Source organism: Marmota marmota, unplaced genomic scaffold, assembly GCF_001458135.2.
Source record: "Marmota marmota marmota unplaced genomic scaffold, marMar, whole genome shotgun sequence".
Taxonomy (NCBI): domain Eukaryota; kingdom Metazoa; phylum Chordata; class Mammalia; order Rodentia; family Sciuridae; genus Marmota; species Marmota marmota.
In genome coordinates, this window is record NW_026000174.1 from 66,954,874 (window position 1) to 66,979,725 (window position 24,852).

Sequence of the window (24,852 nt, forward strand, 5' to 3'; positions counted from 1 at the left end):
CCCGTCCCCCTCCCCCCGGGGGGGTTCTGATGCCCCTGCCCCCCAACCCCCCCACGCAGCTTCTGAAAGGGGTGGGGCCAGCAGGGAGGAAAGGGGGGGGGGCTGTGCGACACAGAACAGCCCTGCAGCCGGGACCCATGCAGGTTAGAGGAGCAGGTGGGGGCCAGGCCCAGCAGGACAGGCCAGAGAAGGGCAGCCGCAGGTGAGCAGGCATGCAGGGCAGGGGAGCTCGGGGGCGCAGAGATGGAGGCGACAGAGCTGTCGGGGTGCGGGAAGGAGAAGCTTCCTTCCACCGAGGGAGAGAGAGGAGCAACCGCTAGGACAGAGACACTTAAGGGTTAAGAAAGAAAGAGAGGGACGTCCTCCTCAGCCTCCTCACCAGCTGGCCACCCACTCTCACCACTGCCCATTCGCCAGTCCCAGACACACCTGCACACACACCACATCCACTGAAGGCCACAGGGAAGCCTCGGCTGTCCAGAGAGCATCATCGGGACCATAGCTAGGACCCCAAGACACCACAGGCTCCACACCCAACCCGCACCAGCCCAGGAGGTTCTGAGGAGGCCAAGGGGATGAGCCAGCACATGGGTCCTGGAAGAGGGCAGGGTCCCAGAAGCACAGGAGCCCCCAGCCCAGGCCCTCTGCACGCCAGGACCTTTGCACACCCCACTTAATTACACTGGGTAGGAAGGAAAATCAGGTCCTGGTCATCCATATCCCCATAAGGGCGGATACTCCACGTCCACTGTGCCCCAGGAAGAAAGGCTGAGGAGGAAGGGAACCTCTGCCGTTATCCAGAGCCTTCCCAGTTGCCTACCATGGTCTCAGGGACACTGACCTCCCTACTCTGGGGAGAATGAGACAAGGACAGGTGTTTTAAGTTGCAGACAACCGAATGGGCTTCTCTGACTCCCCTTGACAGCAAATGTGAAGTTGCATGGATGGGCTTTATCACCTCCTGTGAGATTCACAGTGGTCACCAAATTCTCCGAGGGGCCCGTGAGCCTAAGTTAAGAAAAACTGGTCCACAGAAAAGTTCCTGGAATCCCTCTTAGGATGGAGTTGGGTAGGAGTGGGGGCTGGAGACAGGGGGAAGAAGGAGACTAGGAGCTGAGTGTCACAGCTCTGCTAAGCATTTAGTTTGGCCACCTGTTTGGGGGTGACGGGAGTGGCTAAGGACAGAAGCCATTGGAAAGACACACACAGACATAAACAGCCCTAAGTGAACCTGAGGTCTGGATTCCAGAGAGCCTGGGAGCAGAGGGGAAAGAGTTCAGGTCAGAAACCCTGAGCACTCGGTTAGCCTGTACCATTTTCCAGAACCATCTCATTTTACGTCTCTGACTCCCCTGTCTTCCAGGCTCGCTCTGAGCATACACTGAGAGCTAGGTGAAAGGGTCAACTGCATGGGCCCCAGTGAGGTGCTTTCCCTGGGCCCCAGATTCCTCATCTGTTAGGTGGGAACGATCCCTACCTCCCGCCTACAATCCAGACGTTCATCAAGTGTAAACGATATGCAAAATGTGAAAGTTAATCAAAGACCCTAGTGTGCAAAGAACCATTAGTATTATTACAAGCAGAGCCCACTGGCCTGACCATACTCAGCCCACACCTTTCTATTAGATGGTCCTTTTCTGCCTCCCTACTCTGTTCTCAAGGAGAAGGGCCCAAATAACCAGAGTCCCTGTGAAAGGGTTAGTAAAAATAGATACAAAACTCTACAAAACCCCCTTCTGAGGGAATCAGAGCCTGCTGTTCCCCGTCTCTATTGGTGCTCTGCTCTCTGCCTCCAGCCTGGGTCCTTAGAGCCAGCTTGTGAGGCCACCAGAGGCAATGGGCTCTGTTCATCACTCAGTGCTGTCCAGGCAGGGAGGTGGGGATTTTGGAGACTCAGAATTTAGCAGGGGTTTTCCTTGCCAGGACAGACGCCAAGCAGGGTTGTGACTTCTTAACCAACTTAACCAAGTCATTCATCTGCCCTCCTCCTCCCAGCCCAGTTCCTGACGCATTCGGAGGTTTCTTGCTGTTATTCTGGGAACGTTTCCTAATGAGGGAAGGACGGTAATAGGATCTCGGGCTGGGCAGAGATGCTGTATTCTCTGGGGGCTGCTATGGAGAGGGAATCACTTCTTCCCACAACATCCCTGACCTGGAGACACTGAGAAGATCAGCTAACACTTCACAAAGCTCAATACGATTTTTATAACTCCCTTCGTAGAGCACAGTATTTTTTATGGGCACTGCCCCCACTTGATCTTCACACTGACCCCATGAAATGAGCAATGCGCATCTGTGGTCATCCCATTTGACAGATGAGGAAATTGAGCTTTTGCAGCTTCAGCCTGTGTGGTCAATTTTCACCAAATTGAGACTAGACAAAGGATCGCCGAGTCCCATTCTAGGATGGTATTCCCCAGGTGCTTGGAGTGTATCACGTGGATGGACCATGCCTCTCTCTGTCCCCAAAGCCACAGGTTGGTTATCCAGTGCAGTTCTACATAGAAAGTTTGAAATATCCACTTGTGACAGGTAAAGGCCTGAGCAGGAGGGCAGCAGAGAACTCCTAGAAGCAGTAGCTGGAGGAACAGAGGGGAGGGCCAGCGCTGGCCCTGCCACAAAGCTCCATCTGAACTCTGGGACACCTGGGAGAGGCCACAGGAGGTCTTAAATGGGGGAGGGTTGGGGTGGGGCACTAGCCTATGTGGGCGTGGGAAAACCCAAACCTACAGAAGTGTCAGGAAAGGCCAGAAACAGCCTCAGAGGTGGTGCCTCCCAGGAGGCAGGGGCAGTTAGGCGGGGAACCCCAACCCTGACGCCTGCCCCCTCCAGCCAGTCAGCCATGCAGACCTGGGAGGCTGGGCAGCCAGGCAGCTGCCCCAAGCAGCGTCCGCCCCTCGGGAGCAGACACGTCCATCTGCAGGGTCCCCAGCCTGGTGCTCAATCACTCTGCATTATTAATAGGCGATGACTAACCGGCCGCCGTGGCAGAATCGGAACTGGGCAGACAGGAGGGAATCCCAGGGGATCACACACTCAGAGGCAGCCTGCGGGCACACACTCAGAGGCAGGCTGGCAAGGAGCACGCAGCCAGGCCTGCCCACCGTGGCACCCACACTCAAGGGCCAGTCCCCACAGCCCACCCCCACACAGAATCCCTCAAAAACCCACCAGGCCGCAGCCCCGGTTCACACCCTCGCTTATGCACTGCAGACACCAGCAATCGCCCAACACAGCGCAGCTTCCCACTAACACCCCTAAATGTCACACCAACATTTACACACAGTCACACCCACACACCAGCACACACCAGCTGCCTTTACACTGACACCCACACCAGCATTCACCGGGACCAAGCCCAACCCAAACACAGGCGCTTGGCAAGGACCCGGGCAGCCCATGCAGCCCCGCTGGCCCCTGCGGGACCTCCTCTCACTGCCCTCACCAGGGAAGGAAGCCAGCCCTGTCAGAGGCCATGCGGGAGAGGCAGGGCACAGAGGGCCGGGCCGGGAGGAAGACAGTGTGGAACACAGTGTTAGTCAGAGCCACGGAGCATGGGGACGGGACGCTATCCCTGGTCGGGGGAAGAGACCATTCATGCCATGCAAAATGTGGGGAGAACAACCGAACCGGGGGGCCCTCAAGGCTGAGAAGTGAGGGAAGGGTTGTCACCTCTCCCCTGGCAGCCAGCGGGGGACAGTCCCAAACTGGTGAACTGAATGAGGTCTGGACTGGTCCCAGAGCCAGTGCTGTGTCTCCCAAGGCCAACCCCCTCCCCTGGGGAGCCTGCCCAGCTGGCTGCACGGTGGGTGGCACCCCCAGCCCCTCCCTCAGCCTGAGGGGCCCCGTTGGAGCCACGGTGAGCAGAGCGTAGCATGTCATGGGATGGTGTTTTCCATGGATTTTCAGGAGACCAAGAAAGAAACGAAATCAAAGAGAAAATACAAGGGAGGGGAGAAAAAAGAACAAAAGAAAGCAATCGAAATAAGCCGCTGGGCATCGGGGCTGGTCTAACCAGAGCCGATGGTGGGTGCTCTGGGCCTGCCCCAGGTCGGTGCCTGGAGTCTGAATTCGGGACCGAGGGATCATATGGGCAGGGCCAGGCCAAATTCCTTGATGTCCATTTGTCTTTTGGATTTGAGTTTGGACCAAAAAAAGAAAGAAAAGGGAAAAAGGGAAACTCAAAGAGAGAGAAGCAAAACCTAAAGATTGTCCAGGACGCAAAAAAAAAAAAAAGGTCAAAAGAGCAAATCAACCAAAAAAAGCCAAACCGAGGAAGAGGAAACAAANGGCCACTGAGGACAGGTGCATCAATAGGAGCTGGACTGCGACAGGTCGCAGCAGGCTCCCAAAAGAGCAAAACAACCAAAAAAACCAAACGAGGAGAGGAAACAAAAAGTGGGAGAATCCAACAGTTAAAAAAACCCACGGCAAACCAAACGGTAAGACAATTAGAGTGATATCTACCAGATAATGCAGTTTGTTTACCATAGCGTGTCCAATCCCTGCGTGCTTCACCGGAGATGGGGGAGGGGGGTGTCAAAAAAAACAACAGAGACAACAACGAAAGAACAGAACGAAAAGAAAAGGAAAAAAAAATGACCAACTGTGAAACTCAAGGAAGGAGGAAAAATATATATCCATATATATTTGGTTGCTCAAACCCTCCCGCCTCAGGTTCAGCAGTGTTCAGTTCAAAGAAAATCAAATTAAAATGGGAGGGGGAGAAAACACACATACACAAAACCAAACCCCTTCCTCTCCCCGCCCCGCCCCCACGTCTCTGGATTCCCCCCCCCAGCCCCTCCCGAAGAGCCCATCTGCAGAGAAGGGGAACAGTTAGAGACCTGGGTTAGTAGAGAAAACAACAAAAGAACTGGACCAAGAAAGCAAAGACTCAGAGATGGCCGACATTCCGGATGAGACAGGAAGGTTAGTCAGGTTCGTCACTCATACCTTGCCCCACCTGTCCCTGCCCGTCCCTTGGTCCCCTGGGTTATAAGCGTGTTAGTAACACACACAGAGTCGGCAACGGGGTTTTCCAACAGAGGGGAGGGAGGCGGGTTAAGAAGCAGAACCAGTGGATGCGGTATTAGTAGGTCCTGTTGGCTGAGATGTCGGGGATCAGGGAAGGCGGGGACGGAGCGAGGGTGCGAGGGGTGGGCGGGTGGGCTGCTGACTCGGGTAATGGACGATGGGTCTGTTGGCTGACTGGTCAACCAGATGGTCTTCCAGAGACCTAGCTAAGGAGTGAGCTGGTGCTGGCCAACTGGCTGACCGGTGGCCGTGTCGGGTTAATGGGTTAACTGGTTGGTGATGGGCCAGCTGGCTGTCAGGCTGGGAGAAGAGTGGGCAGTGCCCCCAGAGAATCAAAGGGCTGGCAAGAATGAGAGGCAGTTTCATTTGGAGGCCAAAGGCAGCGGTTCCCAAGGAGCACAGAAGGGGACATGGGTGTCTGCTTTTCCTGGGGACAGGGAAGGTGAATAGATCCGGGGAGTTGCTGGGGGAGAGGGGCGTCTTCTCCCTTTCTCTATTATTTGGTTATTGTTATTTTTTTCTTGCTTTTCTTCCTTGAGAAAGGAAGACAGTGAGTCGCCATCAGAGGAGAGGAAAGGATACCCTGCCCACCGTGGGCTGGCAGAGGCCCCACGCCCCAAACCCACCTCCCTTGCCTTCCCGGCCCCCACCCGTGCTGACTCTCCCTGCCTGCCCACCTGAACTTTCCCAGAGCCCACCTCCCTTCCTTCCTGCCCCCAAAGCCCTCCAGGTCTTCAGTTGTCCCACCACCCCCTCTCACTCTCCTCTGTGAGGCCAACTCCCCAAAATTAAAAGCCCACCATCACCACCCCGCCAGCCCCTGGAACTGGTGGGGCCATCCCAGCAGCCAGCCTTCTTCCCTGGAGACCCTCAGCTTCACAGAGCCAGCACCGGGACGTCACTCCCTCACACCCACAGAAGGGAACAGAGCCCCCCTATCTCCAAAACCCCTGACTCCTCCCTGAACTGTAAGCTGGACCTTCTATTCTGGTCTCTGAAGTCCCCCAACCCCTATCTGCTTCTGAGCTTGTCTTCTCTTCCCATTGCCAAGGACTGGAGCATCAACCACCTTCAAAATACTCTGGTCTTTGGTGAGGAGATGTCCAAGAGGCTGAGGCAGCTTGACTAAGGAGCATCGGAGATGCGGGATGCTGTTCCATTAATACCCAGCTACACACCAGAGACTGACTGCAGGAGACGGGGGGTGTTCTAGGCACAGATCCATTAGTTAAAGGGTTGTTATAACCAGTGGGCACAAGCCTCATTCAGTAAGACAATTAATAAGGGCCTGGTATAATTAAAAATAACAGAATTCGATATTGAGCAGCTAGAGGTGTTGGATAACCAATATTAATTATTACTGATTGGAAGCAGTTTACGTAACACAAGAGTGGAATTGCGGGTGTGGGACTGGAGGACAAATCAAGTGCAGTGGAGGATTAGCACTGCTGGTTGGTAGGACTGTCATGGAATGAAGAAGCCAGCTGGTCAGAACAAGGGACAGTTAGCTTCAGGGCACCTAAGCCCATAGGGCCCAAGAGGGTTGGAGTTGTCTGACATCACTATTAGCTGGACAAAGCAGGGGCGGGATGGGTAAAAATCCAAGTACTGGTGGTGCACACCTGTAATCCCAGCAGCTCCAGAGGCTGAGGCAGGAGGATCAAGAGCTCAAAGCCAGCCTCAGCAACTTAGCAAGGCCCTAAGTAACTTAGTGAGACACTGTCTCAGAATAAAATATCAAAGGGCTGGGGATGTGGCTCAGTGGTTGAGTGCCCCTAGGCCCTGGTAGTACATGCATACATACATACATACATTAATAAAATCCAAGTACCATTCTTTTTGAAGTAGAACTGGTTGTGAAGGGGCTGGGGTTGTGGCTCAGAGGTAGAGCGCTCTGCTAGCATGCATGAGGCACTAGGTTCGATCCTCAGCACCACATAAAAAATTTTAAAAAGATACTGTGTCCACCTGTAACTCAAAACTAAATATTAAAAAAAAAAAAGAACTGGTTGTGAAGAATAAAATACAAAAAATAATTTTTTGATATTCACAAAGAAAGTCCTTTTCTGGAGGGCGGGTGCACGGAAATAAGAATTGAACCCAGGGGTGCTTTACCACTGGGCCACAGCCCAAGTCCTTTTCTTTCGGAATCTGAAGATCGCATCTCACTAAGTCACTGAGGGTCTTGCTAAATTGCTGAGGCTGGCCTCAAACTTGGGACCCTCCTGCTGGGACTCTGGACTTTCTGGGACTACAGTTGTGTACGACTGCACCCAGCAAGAAGGTCCCACTGTGAGAAGTAGAATACAAATTAAAACCAGGATTGAGAGGGAAGAGACATGAGTTCAAAGCCTGGGACTTCCACTAGTTTGTCAAAAGATCCAGGCTTCCTCTGAAAAATAGCAGAGTTGGAGTGATGAGGCAGGGTCCCCCTAGACCTAGAGATTTAGGATCCAGAACTCTGTTCGCCACATAGTGATCATGATCAACGGGAAAATGTGGTCAGGTACCAGACTGGAGTTTCCACTGGCTCCCATTCCTGGTGGCCTGTGACATAGCACGGGGAAGGGAGACACAGCACCCCAGGCCTTTCCAGAGGCCAGGACCTCGAGAGCTGAGCCTTCAGATTCTCAGATGAGCACAGGAGGCCCTGTCCTCTCACAGAGCCCAGGAGGACAGGGATGGCAAGGTCTGATGAGTGAGGAGGGCATCACAGTCACAAGGGGAGAAGTTAGTTACCCTAGCGAGTGGTGACTTTCCATGACCAAGGGCCACTCTATCTCCTCCTTGACTCTGAGGGTAGCTCCAGCCCCCTCAAGAAAGCTAAGAGGGGATTATATGCACGAATCGCAGAAATCTGGGATGAAGACAGTCTCTGTGGAGCACAAGCAAGAGAAACTTGAGACAAAGAAGAGGAACCCGCTGCACTCAGAGATAAGGGGAGGCCATTTTTCAAAGACAGGAGCTGAACATTCTAATGGTTTTGAGATTTGGGAACATTTGAGAACGACAGTACTACAAGAGGAGCTATAACCTCCTTTGCATTTCGCACCAGTGCCCACCACCAGGCCCTCCCTGGGAGGCAGAGAAACAAAGCGGCTTCAAAGTCAGACAGAATTCCAATTCCACCATTTCTGCCCAAGTCTCGGTTTCCTCATCAGTACAACGGGGATAATATCTGCACTCACGGAATTGCTATAAAAACCAAGTGAGATACAAAAAAAGGAATGGGACTCTTGAACTTGAGGGTTAGAGGAAGAGAGAGGTTCTGGTGTGACCTGAGAAATGCTTTGACAGAGGATGAAGCCCTGAGGAACTCGGAGCAGTGAGACAGGCTTTCTCCTGGTCTTGTGAAGCACATGGGAGTTTCCTCCAGGAGGACAAGAGGTATGTGAAGTAGTCAGATCTGCTCATTTTGGACCCGGTCCTCAAGTCCACGATCTCATCCACCAGCTGAATCAGGAAAAGGACTAGAAAACAAGGAACCACAATAGTGGCTGGAATTAAGCCCTCGGTTTGCAGAGATAAGACATGAACACACCTAATGACACACAGTCAGAATGTGACAAGAGGGCGAGGACACCAGGTTCCCAGGTCTCAAAGAACAAGGGAAGAAGGGAGCCTGGCTGGGGGATGGATCAAGGAAGGTTTCACGAAGAAGGCGGCATTTAAGCTGGGTCTGAAGGACTGGCAGGGTGCGGTGGGAGGACCCAGCTCATGATCTTGGCAGCCGTGAGCCCTTCAGTGTGTAAATCATGCCAGTCACGTGCTAGAGGCTTCGAGGCATTACTTCAGCCATGGGAAGACTCCTTCCCACTTTGCCTGTGAGGAACTGCAGCTCAGACATTGTATTACTCACCTAAAGTCACTTAAAACAAGTGGCAGAGCTGGGATTTGAACCCAGTCTGTCAGACTCAAACCCCAGCCCTAGAATTTTGTCAGGCAGAGGGGAGGGTGAATGGGTGGTGTCCTTGGCAGAGCTGAGTAAAGAAAGGGACGAGCTAGGAAAGTCAGAGTAGTGGGGCATGGAGAGGAGCAGAGCTGGGCCCCAAACAGGCTGTGTGCCATGCCAGAGAGGACTTGGAAGGAGAGGAGTCTCTAACACCAGATGGGCTCCACTTAGGGGACTATGTCCTTGGGGAACTCGATTCTTAGGGAACTCTATGTTTGGGGATTCCATCACTGGGGCTCCAACCTTGGGGATTCTGTCCTTAGGGACTCCATGCAGGGGTACTCCATCCCTGAGGATGGGCTCCTTCCTTGGGGGATGTTAGACATAGGAATTCCCTCCTTCAGAAACTGCATTGCTTGGGCTCCATCCTTTGGGATTCCAAACTTAAGGGATCCGTCCTTGAAGGACTCCATCCCTGGCCCAGAGGTGCTCCTGAAAGTCTCTGTACTGAGAAGAGGCGTCATCCAAGCTGGGCAAGTGGCAGCACCGTGTGATACTTTGGTAACCATCTTGTCTTCCAACTTTGGTTCCAGCGAAGGATGAACGGATTTGCACATTTTACTTACATGGTGGTGGGAGGCAGTTGGGAAGCATACTGGGGATAGAAGCAGATTGGGGCCCAGGATTAAAAATAGGCCTCGGGGAATTCTCAGAGGTAATCATTCCTGCCAAGATCCCCCAAGAGAACTGACTGTCACAGTGGCTTCAAAAGCTAGGTTTGAAAGGAAAGGAAGATGCTCTCTGAGTAGGGCCCCTTCTGGTCCTAATTACTATGTTCTAAGAATGTCTAGATGATTCCAGGGATTATAACATGATCCAGGAGTACAAGGAGGAAATTTTGGCCTCCTCCCTGTCTTTGGAGTTGACCTTTGACCCATTTCCATAGCTGCACAAGCAGAAGGAAAGACAGAGCCCTGGGTGTGATCCTGGGGTGTCCTCCAGGAGGCCTTCTCACCAGAATTCTAATCACAACGGGAAAATAATGTGGAAGCCACAGGGTTCTCAGATTCTGGCTACCCACCCCACAGACCTGGAGGCAGCTGTCATTCCCTAAATTACCTCTCTGTCCTGGGCTTCTGGCCCATAAAACTTAAGGGAGACAGAAGATTGGTGCAAGCCACCCCACCCCACATCGCCCTTCTGATCACAGAAGGATTTTTCCAATGCCAGGATGTCATCCAGACACAGCGCAGACTTGCTTGAACAGGGTTTCTCCCCAGCAGGTCCTGATATTTGGGGTCAGATGATTCCTTGTTGCCAGGGGCTGTCCTGTGAATTGTATGATGTTAGCAGAGTCCTGGCCTCTACCCACAACATGCCAGTAGCACCCCCTGAGTTACAATAATCTAAAAGGTCTCCAGATACTGGCAAATGTCTCCTGGGGACAGTGTGATTAAACAATTGAGAGAATGTTGCTGTAGGAGCAACAGAACCCAAAAAAATTATTATTGGTTGTTATTATTAGTAGTATTTTGAGTGCAAGAGAATGGGCTTTATTCATGTGGGAAGAAAAGAAACAGAGCTCTCGCAGGCGAGAGGGGACCAATAGAGGTTGCCCAAGAGTCACTTTTGGAAGTCCTGAAAAACAGGGAGGGGAAGTCCAGGGCAAGGATGCAGTTGGCCACAGGCTAAACTGGGGCCAAGTTTGGGGCACCAGAGTGTGGCCCGGGGGCTGGCCAGGAGGGCTGCCCGAATGCAGTTCTTGTACCTCTCACTCACGGGTGGGGTCTGGGTCCAGCAGTTCAATCAAATCCCCCAAACCCTTCTTCAAGAGGCTCTCAATCAAGTCTTTAAGCAGACACCCTGTGTGGCCTGGAGGCCCTGCTTTTCAGTCCGTGTGACCTGCGGCTCTGAGCCACCTGGTAGAACTATTTAGGGCCACTCGGGGATTTCCATCAGTCATCAGCTCGGACCCATGACTGCACATCGCAGGAAGGGGTGACCCTGGGTTACTGTCAACACTCAAGAATGCAGAGGCCACGTATCACCCGGTGGGTTTCCTACCTCCCCTGGCCACGGACCCCTCCCTCCCCGGGTATTCGAGTTTCCAGACTGTTGAAGCTGCTGCTGACCCCCCTGGCCTCGCGCAGTCTCACTCTGTTCGCCCTCAACAGTTCCATCCTGTCCCCTCAAGAGCTGAGGTCCCAGAAGGGCAAGAACCAGGTCTTCTTCCCTCTACCCTGTGTGATGTACCATATTTGTTGACCAAGTGACATGCGCATAGGAACTGTGGGTGTGCAGTGTCTTGCCAAAGGCAAGGAGACAGCACTGGTCCCAGGGAGGGCTAGTGAGCAAGCAGCACCAAAGACGGCTTCCTGCTCCCGATAAAATGCATGTGGCACTGGAAAGCATCACAAATGCATGTGACACACTAAGGTGTGCTTGGATGCGTGTGACAAGCCAGGACAGCCTCCGACTGGATAATGGATGATATGACACGAGGGGCACTGGACGGAAGAGGAGTGACTCCACCAAGAATGTCGCCCTTCAGAACGCAGGGCCACTGAGGACAGGTGCATCAATAGGAGCTGGACTGCGACAGGTCGCAGCAGGCTCCCAAAAGAGCAGTGGGATTAGTCACAGCCCTTGTGGCAGCAAGAGGGAGCAGCATGAAGGAGGAGGAATCCCCATTAGATCATCATCCCATGTCAAACAGGAACAGGTCAGAGGAGGAGGAGGACTGCCGGAGCTCTGAGTCCCCCTGCAGAGCCTTTCTATGGGGGGGGGGGGGGGGGACACAGTCATGACAAGGAAGAGCAGGAGGGAAGGTGAGCCACCATCCAACTAGAACCAGGAAGTCCAAAGAAGATGGGGGCCAGAGACAGGCCACAGAGCAGCAGGATGGGGCCTGGGCGGGCGGGGCTGGTGCAGATCCCGTTGCACTTGGTCCTCAAGAGAGGGGGCTAGAAGAGCTTCGCTGCCTGTAGCCGTGAGACTGAGAGACCCAGACAGTGCACAAGACCCAGGACCCAGGACGTGAGTAAGCAGGGGACAGCCAGGAGTGGAGACAGAGCCCCGTAGGAGGCTCCCTGGCTTCTGCTCAGGAGCAAGAGCCAGTCTGAACCAGAATGGAGGCAGGAACTTTCTGGGGCAGGAAACTAGCTGTGAGGCTCCTGTCAAGCAGAGCCTGGCCAGAGAGATGGCCTCACCTGCAACGGTCACCACGGGCCCTGTGAGAGATGGAAAGGCAGGTCCTGAGAGCACCTGTCCTGTGGGTGAGTCTGGGAACAGAAGCCGAGGACACCTGCCCACACTGTCCTGTAAGCAGGGCTGACCCGGAAGGCTCTCCTCCGAGCACCAGGAGCCAGAGCCAGAGGCCAGCACGGCCGCTCGGAGAGCCTGGTTCCTTGCAAGAGAGGAAGGGCAGGTCCCGTTCCCTCATCCCTCACGGGCTGCCTCATCCCGCTCTCCTCTGGCTCTGGCTCTGCCCTAGGGAAGCCTCGGCCCCAGCCTAAAGCTGGGTCACACACTTGCTCCACCAGGTCAGAGCCTGCTCACCCAGAGGACCCCTCCCTGCCCCATGATCCCCCGCCCCTCAGTCAGGCCTAGCTCACACCTCGTCTCCTGACATGCCCTCCTGCCCATCACCTGACTCCTGAGCCCCAGTCCTGGAGACCCCAGCTGCTCCCACCAACCAGAGCCCAGCCCTCGCCCCGGCCTAAGGACCCTGCCCAGGATCCTCAGTTGGACTCCCTACTGCTGAGTCTCTGAAGCCTGCCACACAGCTATGGCCACACTCTGGGCCCCCACAGCCCCAAGTCCTGCTCTTCTCCAAAACCACACCGCCTTCCTGCCCGGTCCTGGTCCCTCCCACCACACCCTCGCAGCCTTCTCTCCACCTGTGTTCTGTCCCAGATGCAGCTGACCCTGGCCTTCTTCTTGCTCCCCCTACCTGGCGCAGGTTTCGGGTGACCCTGACGTCGTGCCAGGCGTTGTCGTTGAACTTGCCGTTGACGGGTTCCACAAGGGCCTCAAAGGCACCCGAGCCTAGGTTGATGACCAGCCAGACAGCCCCGGACTTGAGGGACAGGTTGACATAGTCGGCCGACTTGCCCGTGTGCAGCATCAGCCCGTTGCGCTGCAGGGTACGGAAGGCCAGCGTGATCTCGTCAGTGCTGCTCTGGATCGGGTTGTGTGACAGGTCATAGCAGAAGAACTCATTGCCTTTGAAGGTCGCCACAAACTCCTCCTTGCCTGGACGCAGTGGTTGGGAAAAGGGGAGAAGGCTGAGTGAAGCCGGCTCTGCCAGAGGCACCGTCTTCCCCTCCAGCCACCCACACTCCAGTCCTGGGCACCGGGAGTCCTGTAGTCCCACCTCTGAGCTCTAGGCCCCTTCCCCCTCCTCGGCTTCCCAACCCTCCTCCCTGGGCCTGGCCATCTTTGCTGTCAAAAACCAACTTCCCCCCAGGTCCATTTCCAAAGCCAGAGGCTGCTAAGTGGCTCTTACACTGACAGCTGACAATTAAGCTGCCACAGGGCCAGGCAGAGCGGACAGTCCTCACCATCTCCCCACATCAACCCTCCCATCGGCCACCCCCTTAGCAAAGAGATGTCGGACAGAGACAAGAGGCTCTATCTGGTTCCTCCCTAGGACTGGGACACCAAGGGTCCCCCGAATGCAGCCCACCTCCCCTTCCTGCCTCCCCAGGTGACGGACATTCTCAGTGCCCAGGGATGGTTTCAGGCCTTACCATGTGGGATGGGGCTGGTAAGCCTACTGTGCAGCACTGAGCAGACAGGAGGACAGGAAATAGTGGGAAGGGCAAGGACAGGGGTAAGACAACAGGAAGACAATGCAGGTGACAGGGGTATGCACCAGGCAGCTGCACTGTGCAGAGCACCCATGGTGGCCACCATGCCAGCTCTCACTCCACCCCCAGCGTCCTACTCCAACCTGAGAACAGCCTCTGAAGGGCCCTATAGGGCTGGACATGCTGGGTGGGCCAGGCAGGCAGCAGACGCAGGACTGCAAGGCTTGGCTGGGATTTCACGCGTGGGGACGTGTGGGGTGTGTGCGTGCACCTGTGTGCTTGTGAGGTGTGCGTGGACATAGCACCCAGCCCAGGCACTTTTTAAGCAGCAGCAACTTCTGAGAGGCCCTTAGGAATTGCTAGTGCCCTGCAAGTAGGTGACAAGCAAGAGGTCACTGACTCTGGGACCAGGAAGTTGGGGTCAAGCTAGAACACAAGCAGAGGGAAGAGAACCTGAGTAGAGTCAGGCCAGACCAGAGGCCCTGGACTCAGGCAGTGGCTTATGTCTCCTTGCCAATCAACAGTGACACCTTTGCTCCGTCACACCTTCCCAGGTGGGTGAGGAGCAAACAGGGCTGTGTCCTAAGGGTCTATGCAGAGACTGAGCTACTGGAGTGCAGGGGTCTCAGTAGACATTCCCAAGGCCCAGGAAAGAACAGTCACCATGCCGGGGGTATGCAGGGCCACCAGGAGGCAGCTGCCCTCCCATGGCTCAGCAGCAGCGCCATGTGTGGCTGCAGGGTCTCTGGGTGCAGATCCAGCAGAGCCCCTGCCCTGCTCACACAGCCTGCCTCCCTCTCTGGGCAGCCTGCCCACAGACTCTGCCCTCACTGTCTCCGGATGCCAAGGCACCAGCTGCTGTCCCAGCGCCTGGCACAGCCCTCACTGCAGCTGGCAAGGCCCAGTGTCCTGAGGCCACAGGGCAGCAAGGCTGGGGGAGGGGCATGGGACACACTGGGACAGCCTGAATCCCTCCCTCTGTCTGCCTAGGGGACCAGAGGCAATGGTGAGGATCCAGTAGGACAAGAAGGGGCAGGAGGGTGCTGTAGAGGGCGGCAGTGCGGAGAGGAGAAAGATGGGCCGTCGAGGACCAGAGGAGAGACACAAGCTCAGGGCTGGAAGGGAACTAGAGGTGATGCGAAGCTCCATGGGTAAAGAAAAGGACAGGCCCTGGGGGACAGGCAGGGAGACAGGGAGAGGGCCAACAAGGAAAGAGAACAGGGACCTCCAGGGAATGAAAGCCAAGGCTATCTGGGACCTTACTGTTTCCATAGTAACCAAGCCTGCTGCTCAGAGAGTGGCAGAGCCAGGGGGCTCAAGGACCAGAAAAGGGAAGGTGTTTGACCTTGGGTTTGCCACAAGTACTGGTCAGGCCCGCCCAGAGGCCTGGCCTCCCCTCCCACTCCCTCACCTTCACCACAATCAAAGAAAACACCATTACAGAGCCAGTCAGACCGAAGGAAAAGAAAGAACAAGGCGGTCACAGGACAAAGTGATTGGGACAGAACAAAAGAAGCCAGAAAAAAAGAGAGAGGCAGGACTGGGCTGGATGGACCAGGCTGCCAAGACAGAGCAGAGAAATAGGCCATTCCTCGACTCCTCGGCTCGGCCCCAGGCCTCCCGGGTGAGAAGGCAAAACTGACTCCGCTGCAGCTTCTGCCTACTATAGGCTCCAGTCCCTGGAGACACCAGAGGACTGTCAGGCAGGCCCAGAGATGGGAAGAGACCCGGAGCGGCCAAGGGGAGCATGGAGAGCGGAGGGACAGAGAGAGGTAAGAAAATGCAGCAGAGAAAACCAGAGGGCTAAGAGGACAGAGAACCTTGGGGAGCACGTGGGGCAGGACCTCAAGGGATGGTGGGGTGATACTCCTGAGGTCAGGATGTAGGGTAGCAGAGGGTGCGCTGCAGAGCACATACCGGATCTGAGTCCTTGAAGCGCCAGGGGGCGCTCCACCCCATCTCCAGCACCGCGGCCGGGACTACAACTCCCAGCAGCACCTGACAATTAAAGCTCCCAAGCTCCGGGTGCAGGGAGCCAGTAAGAGCTGATACTTGTTAACCTCCCTCCACGAGGAGTCTGTGGTCCCACAAGTGTTCCCAGTGGACCTGAGTAAGGCCAGAGACTAGCTGTTGTGATCCTGGGTTTCCAAACGCCATGAAAATGGGGGACGCAGCAGCCGCCTCTCAAGGGCCTCCACTGGGAAGGTCTCCAGCGCCCCTCGCCCCTCCCTGCGCCGGAGCACTACAGCTGTCTGTTCTGCGCGTTTGGCACTTACTGCCTAGTAACATCTTGTACTGCTCCCTGGGGAGGAAGTGTGATGTGAGAAAGAAGACCTGGGCGCTAGTGCTGGCTCCGCCACCAGCTTTGTGACCTTGGCCAAGATACAAGAGCTCTAAGCCGAGCTTTTCTCCTCTGGAAGAGAGCTAATCATCAGCCCACCGCACAGGCTGCTGCGGGCATCTAGAAAGAACAGACAGGGGCCGCTTCCTAAACGTAAGCCAGCCCACAGATCAACTCTTGTGCTGAGATCTAACTTCTGTGGATGTGCGCAGGCGCAGGTGCGCACTCTCCCTCCCTCCCTCCCTCTTTCTTTCTGAATAAATTAATTCCTCTGAACAAAGTCTGCACTTTTCTATTCTTTGCGTGGACCACGCTGTATTGTAGTTACTTGTTAGAACGTCAATGAGACTCCTGGGGCCAGAGACCATTCGCTCATTTAGAACAGTGCGCTGGGCTCCAGCCTACGCATGTGGGGAAACTGTGCAGAGCCTGGGGAGCCGGGGTCGGGGGATACAAATGAAAATCCCCAATCCTCTGCGAGCTCAGTGCAGTGGGGGTGACAGTTACGAGGCAGTGTGACCGACTCTAACGGAGGTGTAGAAGAAGGGTACTCGGGGAGATGTCCAGGTTGGCCTGGGAGCTAAGGGTACTTCGGGAGATGTCCAGGTTGGCCTGGGAGCTGAGGAAGACTCAGTGTGAGTGGCTGAAAGAGACGGCAAGGAGCTGGAGGCAGGCAGGGACAGCGGGAACCCAGGCAGACAGAAGAACACTGAAGGACGCATATGGGATGTGACAGCACCAGGCTTTGGACCCACCACAGTTCCTTGAGGGCTGTCAAACTGGCCTGTAAATTTCTTGGGAAAGAGATTCTCCCAAGAGAGGCAGCCACAGCGTGGAAAAAAAGGAGCTGAGATCTTAGAGCCCCAAGATGCAGAAGGGCCCCGTGCTGGCCTTGGGGGCTTTGGCCAGTGTCAGTTTCCCTATTTGTAAAAAATGAAAGCAACGATCCCTGCCACCAAGAGTCACGAGGGACCTCTGAGGCCATGTTCATGATACACACAGATCACAGCAGCCACATCTCCCACCCAGAATCCCCCTGGGCAGGTTTTCAGAATTTGATGGTTAAATGGGGGGTTGCCCTGCTCCCAGAGAAACAGATATTTTCTAGGGACAGGCCTGACAACTGCCATAGAAAAGGACATTTGTGTTCTAGAAAGCCATCAGGACAACAGGCTGTGGGAAAGAAATGGAGGTTGGGCCCTCTGCCCCAGGGCAGGGGCCTCAGGACTGGCATTGCAGTACAGGCCCAGGGAAGGCCTCCTGGGTACCCAGTGGGGCACCTGTGCCAACTCGGCTCTCCTAAAAGTGTAGTTAGTCTTCAGTGGGTGAGGACTGGGCTCCCTGGAGACGGTGGGGTCACTGACCTTTGGTAGGCTGGTGCACATCTCCGGCTCCTCCTCTCCCGGCCCCCCCCTCGGAGAACAGTAAGGACCCTACTGGAGAAGCAGAATTGGGGGGTCAGGCACAGGGGGCATCCCAGCCAGGCCCACCCCAACCCTGAGTGACGCAGGGCCCTGTTCAGGGCAAAGGTGCTACTTGCATGCACCAGGGGGCTTCTCTGGGCACTAGCTTGTCTCCGGGACCTCTCAGGAAGGAGCCGGTTGACAAACCAAGAACCACTCTCTCCATAGACCCCATTAGACTCATGACCACCAGTTTCTAGTCTTCGCCCAGGGATAGGGAGTCTGGGCAGAGGAGCAGAGGAAGGAGCAAACAGACCAGCCCATCCCCAGAGGCCCTGAGCTCTGGTTTCCCACCTCTGGCTGGTCCCTGGCCACTGTGCCTCCCCTAGGCTCACGCTCCTCCCCACAGGGCATCTCTGCTCACGTCCCTTTTGCTGGCTCAGAGTTCACAGTCATCATCTCCAGACACAGGCAGCCCTGCTCCAAAAGCCTCCCCAGTTCACACTGCTGTACCTACCCTCTCACTGGCCACCTACATTGACCTGAGTCCCCGCAGTGACAAGAGTTAAACCCTGGGGCTTCCCAAGGATTTCCTGGGGGGAGGGGCTTCCCATAATTCCTGTTGACTCATCCTCCCTGCACTGTGCCCACAGAAGGGCTGTGCCCACCAAGGCAGGGCCTGGCTGGGCAGAGCTCACCACAGCTGTGGGCAGCCTCTCTGGGGGGCCAGTTCTCACTCCCCACCACCCTATTCACCACCACCACCGAAGGCACAGTTGCCATGTCTGGGCTCCAGACCCGCTGAAGCTCTCACCCAGCTCTGTCAGAGAACATGCCCCCAGTGCCCGGCTCCCTGGCACCCACCCTATTGCCAGATCTACAGGATGGCTTCAGGATAAGGGGGTCCCAGGGATGAAGGAGAACAACTCCCATCTGGGCTCTAACTGACTCCAATCCCAAATCCCCAAAACTCAAACTGTATTAGCATCTGTGCTATGGAACTTTCTGGAGGTGGGGAGGGCCTTCTGGGATCACTGATAACTAGGTAAGCCACAGCCAGCACCCCAAAAACAAGCACTGAGAGGCAAGAAGAATGTGCATGGGCCAGCCAGGGCACCTCCTCCTGCCTCCCCACACTTCTTGCCATAGTTCCCCATCCCTGCAAGGAGCCTAGGCCCCCACCTACCCAGACCTAAACCCATCCCCAATCTCAGATCTACAGAAGTCTCTCCCTGCAGTCCAGTTGTGGTCCTGTGGGTCCCCCTGCCCACAGTTAAGGACTTCGCCCTGTCCTTGTGAAGGATGACCCTCAAAAGAGAGCTACATTGGGTGCGCACGGCAATGCCCAAGCACCTGGAAGGTCAAATTCCTGTGCTCTTAAAGAATCAATGACAGGGAGGACGGAGGAGGCCAGAGATGGAAGGCACCAGTCAGGACTCTTTAGGTTCTGTCCCCAGGTTTTCTTGACACCAGGGCTTTGAAAGGGGGCAGGGACTTGGCTGAAGGAAGGCTCAAATTAAATGACAAGTCCCAGCGTCCTACCAACTGGGGCTGTGCAATCACTAGCAAGTCACTTTATCTCTGGTCCTCAAGGTTCTCATGCGTCCAATAGGGTCACGAGCCATTCAAAAGGCAGGAGAGGAAGGTGGACATGGGACACTGTGGAAGACAGGGGTCCTACACCTCCAGCCCCCCCCCTCTTCCTCCCCATTCTGGAGACAGGGGCCTCCCGCAGCAGCAGCAGGGGAAGAGGAACATGGGACATGGCTGCACACCTCTGTCCGCAGCCCAGGCCCTTCTCTGTTTACTTGGGTTCATAGAAAAGAAAGGATGATCAGAATGAGTGGAAGGAAATAAAACAGCACCATGAGAAAGAAAACAAGCGAGATACACTACCAGGAAAACGCAAAGAGGGACTGGAGACAACGGCAGGAGTTCAAACATCTCTTGATGTCAGAAACCAAGGTGGGATGAGGGCGCATGTAGGAGTCGGGCAGGCGGGGAGGGGAGCGCACAGACGGGGATCGCCCCGCCCCCACCCGCACCCCCCAGTAACACAGAGGAATGGCAGAGGAGCGGGTAGGAAAGGAAGGAAGGAGGCAGGACAGGTGGAGGAGGGAGGGGAAGGAAGAAGAACAGAAAAATCCAGGCGCAGGTTGGGGGCCATCCAATCCAATCCAAACCAAACCAAAACTTCAGACCATACCTTCGCTGTTTAACGTCAGGTGAGCCGGACCTTGGAAAGGGGAAGGAGAGAAAGAAAGAAAGAAAAAAAAGAAGAAAAAAAGAAAGGGAAGGGAAAGAAACAAAGAAAACACGAGTCATCAAAATCAGCCAGAGAGAAGGGAGGAAAAAAGCTTTTGCTGCCACAATTTAAAAACCCCTTTTTAACTTGTGACAGACATCGGGACAGAGCCCCCAGCCCAGAAGCTGAGGGAAGGGGCCCGATGCGGAGACAGAGGGGGAGGGCAGGAGGGTGCTGTAGAGGGCGGCAGTGCGGAGAGGAGAAAGATGGGCCGTCGAGGACCAGAGGAGAGACACAAGCTCAGGGCTGGAAGGGAACTAGAGGTGATGCGAAGCTCCATGGGTAAAGAAAAGGACAGGCCCTGGGGGACAGGCAGGGAGACAGGGAGAGGGCCAACAAGGAAAGAGAACAGGGACCTCCAGGGAATGAAAGCCAAGGCTATCTGGGACCTTACTGTTTCCATAGTAACCAAGCCTGCTGCTCAGAGAGTGGCAGAGCCAGGGGGCTCAAGGACCAGAAAAGGGAAGGTGTTTGACCTTGGGTTTGCCACAAGTACTGGTCAGGCCCGCCCAGAGGCCTGGCCTCCCCTCCCACTCCCTCACCTTCACCACAATCAAAGAAAACACCATTACAGAGCCAGTCAGACCGAAGGAAAAGAAAGAACAAGGCGGTCACAGGACAAAGTGATTGGGACAGAACAAAAGAAGCCAGAAAAAAAGAGAGAGGCAGGACTGGGCTGGATGGACCAGGCTGCCAAGACAGAGCAGAGAAATAGGCCATTCCTCGACTCCTCGGCTCGGCCCCAGGCCTCCCGGGTGAGAAGGCAAAACTGACTCCGCTGCAGCTTCTGCCTACTATAGGCTCCAGTCCCTGGAGACACCAGAGGANCTTGCCTAAGGGTTTATCAGTTTTATTGATTTTTTTCAAAGAATCAACTTTGTGCTTCACTGATTTTTTGAAAGTTTTTGGTTTCTTTTTTTTTCTTCTTGCCGGAAAAAAAAAGGAAAAGGAGGAGAAGCATGAGGCTGGGAGGACTGCTTTTTCCTTTTTCTTTTTTTCTTTTTTTTTTTCTTCCGGGAGGCGGAGAGAAAAAAAAACGGTCAACGAGAAAAACGATTCAGATGGAAGAGAAAATAAAACACGACACAAAAATCAAAGCCACCTGGAGAGAGAGAGAGTGTCCTGTTAGCGTGGGATTGAGCGGGCAAGGGGGCCTCCACCCCCCTCACACATGGACCCATCCCCACGACCCCTGTGACCTTGGCAGAGAAGGGGGAAAGGCGGTGGGTAGGAGGAAGCCTGGCCTAAAGGAATCTTCCACCCAAGCAGGGTTTGCAGAGACCTGTCACCAGGCCTAACCTTCCCTCCCTCCCATCTATTGCTATATGGGGAACAGGGACCCCCACACCTGGGTTCTAAGAGGAAACTAGAGCTCAGAGGACAAGGTTAGAGCAGAAAGAGGTTGAGTCTGGGAAAACCCTGGAGCAAAGAGGGGAGGTATGGATTCTTCCACAGGAAGGCCTGGGAGACAGGCCGAACTCTTAGACAGCAAGGTCCAAAGAGGACACCAAGCCCCTGGGCAGGAGGCCCAGCCCTCTGAGAGGTCAAAGCACCTCTTTCCTAAATTACTCCAAGGATCCCCGTCTCTGGCCAGGGCCTCCCTGAGATAATCCAAAAGCTGAATTTTGAAAATGGACTGAGCAAGATAACTAGGATTTCCACCAGGATGACCGTGGCTCCTTGGAAGAGCTCTACCAGCCGCACCCCAGGCACCCTCCTCAGGCAGAGTGTCGAGAACCCAACCCCCTGGACCAGGACCCCAGGCCCTGGACAGGCTGTCAGAACCAGGCCCCATGGCTTCCTGAGATGACCAGCCAACCCGCCAAACTTCAGCTCCTTCCCAACCCTGCCTCCCAGCAGTGGGGTCTGGTCAAGAGAGTGGGGGAGGGAACAGCCTGCAGCTCCCCTGTCACCCCAAGAAGCCACCCCAGCTGCTATGGCAATGAGATGTGCACCTTACAAAAACGGGCCAGGATGGACGCATCTAGGCCACAGGGCTACAGGTGTCTCTGGGGCAGAGCTGAGGACCAGTACCCTGGGGTCCAGGAGGCCAAGAGGGGCACAGCAGGACCAAAGACTTGGCCCCTGAATGGTTTGTGCTGCCTCTTCCCCACCTCTCTGGGGTGGTGCTCATTTATTCCCGTGGTGTGAAGCCAGCTGGGGAAGGAGGCCACAGCTGCTGGGGGTGGCCTGAGGACAAAACAGCTCTTGGCAGGGGGGACACAGGTTACATCCATAGCACAGGTGGGGACCCCAGGATTTGGACTGTCTTATTCCTTGCTCTGAAGTCCCCCTACCCTGCCACTGACTCTGTCCCCAAGAAGTACCAGCAACTTCTTCCAAACCCCCTAAATCCAGGTCCCAGGCCCTGAACCCTTCTCCCTCTCCGTCAACAGCAGCCTCACCCCTGTCCCACTCTTGGAACTCCAGGCTTCTGCCCAACCCCATCCAGGGGCCAGGGGCCCTGGAAACCCACCCTCTGTCCCCTGCAGGCCTGACTACTGCTGGGGGGAGCGGGGTCTCTCCCCTCCAAGACCCTTCCGCTGCCCAGCTCCTCGCCAGCCTCATTAGCATGCGGCACTCTCCCTCTGTCACCACGGCAACCAGCTGCTCGGCTCCCTCAGGCGTGACAGAGCCAGCCATCTTGGTGAGGGGAGGCCGGTTCCCTTCCCGTCTACCCCTGGCTCAGCCCCAGCTGGCCCGAGGGTTCCCTCCCTAAAGTCTGTCTCCTCCCCCACCCCATCTGCATCTGCTCCCTCCTGCTGGCCCCGGGCTCCACCAGGGTATTCTGCCCATGTCCACCTGTAGCATCAGCCCCTCCTCCACCGCTGGAGAAGAGGCCAGCAGTGATGGATGACATTGCCCTAGGTCTCTTCCTAGGGCACTATCTGGCTGCTTCTGGGTCTCCTCTCCCTGCTGCAAAAGGCTAGGAGGAGAGAGGAGGCTGGTGGGGGCTGCGGAGCAGGACGCCTGGCTCCTGAAGGAAGCTAAGCCTCCAGGCACAGTGTCACAGCATGGAGGGATGGAGAAGAGGCAGGGGCACAGAGGACCCCTGAGAGCCACAAAGGGGGGCTGCAGGGTCCAGAGTGCAGTGTCGCAGAGGAGGTCCCCAGCTTGCCCCTGGGAACTACCACCAACCTGCCCAACCCCTTCCCCACTTTCAGTCTCACCCTGATTCCCCCAACACACCCCTGAGTGGACGGCCATCAAGAGAAAGATGGCCACAGGGCAAGATCAGGACACACGAACAGGCACAGACGTAGCAGAGAACACAGAGGCCACACTCCCGTGTGCGCATGCGCAAACCCACACACACGCAGCCTCCCATACACACCTGCACGGCCCTGGCACGCAGCCCCATACAGTACCACACCTAAACCAGCAGACTGCCAGGCACCCCGAGGAAATGTCTAGGTGTCACCACAGGTCTCACTCCCACTGTCCCCAAGCCCAGCTTCCTTCTGGCCCCTACCTAAATATTCCCTTTCCTCTGCCCCCATCTTCGGGCCACTTCTGAGCAGCCTGCCACTCCATCCAGGTCCCTCTCCTCTGCCTCTCCCTCCACAAGCCCTCATCCCACCTCCTCACTTAGCCGCCCGCTCTCCCTGGCTCTCAGCTCCGACCTTCCTCCCCGCTTTCTTCTCTCTTCCTCCCTCCATCTCTCCCTTTGTTCCGGAGCAGACATGACATCAAGAGCAAGTAAAAGTCACATCAGCACTAAATCTTATCTCCAGCCCTCAGAAGGCTGCGTCCACCCAGACACGCGGACTCTCACACACACACACACACACACACAGCACACAGAGTAAACAGATGCAGACACGGATGGGGACCACAGAGCCACGGATGCTCCAACAGGCACAGAAAGATGCAGGCCACAGCACAAAGACGCAACGTGTGGGTGTGCAGCATGCTCACACAAGGACACAACTGTGCCACATGCACACGGGCACATGTTCACAGACATGCAGAGACACCCAGGGGCACATTGACCAGCAGAGTTGTATGAATGTGCACACACAGGTGCCTGCTGCTGTGACCAGAGGACCTAAGGAGCCCCGAGAGAAGACGAGACACCAGGAGAGACAAGCCAAACCGTAGGCACCACGAGGACAAATGGATGCCACACACACCCAGGCCAAGGGCCTGGCCACCTTCCTTCCCAGGAACCCGCATCCTGGCAGTTGCCCTGCTCCTCCCACAGGGTCCGGGTCCAGCGATTTTGGCACATCCCCCCACTCCTGCTTTCCCAGGACAGAAGAGTGTGGAGCAGGGTGGGGACTGGGAGGTGGCCTCACCTTGCACCCCCCTGCTGCCCTCCCCAGTGGTCCACATGACTTCCCTGCAGCCCAGCCCTCAGGCCCAGACCACTCAACATTGCCTTCCCGCTCCCAGATCTGAGTCCACCCCAAAGAGGAAAAGAAACAGAGAGAAACCAAAGCTAGAAGGAAAGGTTGAGAGAAAGACAGAAACCTGGAAAGAGCTGTGGGAAGGACAGACACAGAGAGAAGTCCAGGGACGGGGCCCTGGAGAAAGAGATAAAGACGAAAAAGATGGTCAAATAGAAGAAGGCAGGGAAAGAATGGACACAGACCCAGGGAGGAGCCTGCACCACCCTTGCCCTGGGACTGGGCAGGACGAAGGGGCCCCTGTCCTCACCTCCCAGTGGCGATCGGGGTTTATCGGAGCAGAGGAGCTGCCCCTGCCCACATGCCCTGACCAGTGGCAGGCTCCCACCCAGCCTGCAGTCTCGACAGACCACACTCTGGCCCTCCTGAGCTGTGCAGCAGAGGGGCGGATTCTCCCACGCAACGGCTTCTGGGGCAGAGGCGGCTCCGTCACCCCATCCCTGGTGGCAAGGCCTTTCTGTGCTTCCTGAGCAGGGCAGGGCCAGCAGGATTCCCACCCTGCACTCTTCTGATCCACAGCCCTCCACCCCCGTGCCCAGCTCTTCCCAAAGATCCCTTTCCCTTTCCTGCAAGGAAGAAGAAAGGCCAGTGGTCAGAATGAAGTGACACGGGCCAGGGAAGGGCCTGCAGCTACCTGGCAGCCCCCCACCAGCA

At 55.7% G+C, this 24,852-nt stretch overlaps 1 protein-coding gene across 1 annotated transcript in view; it reads right to left on the bottom strand.

Moving 5' to 3' along the window:
- The window catches only part of Nrxn2 (neurexin 2), a 96,230-nt gene that overhangs the window by 58,481 nt on the left and 12,897 nt on the right, over window positions 1-24,852 (bottom strand). Inside the window, 4 exon segments of the mRNA XM_048789091.1 lie at window positions 4,489-4,512; window positions 12,882-13,183; window positions 17,446-17,517; window positions 19,691-19,720. Coding sequence (XP_048645048.1) covers window positions 4,489-4,512; window positions 12,882-13,183; window positions 17,446-17,517; window positions 19,691-19,720 — 428 coding nt within the window.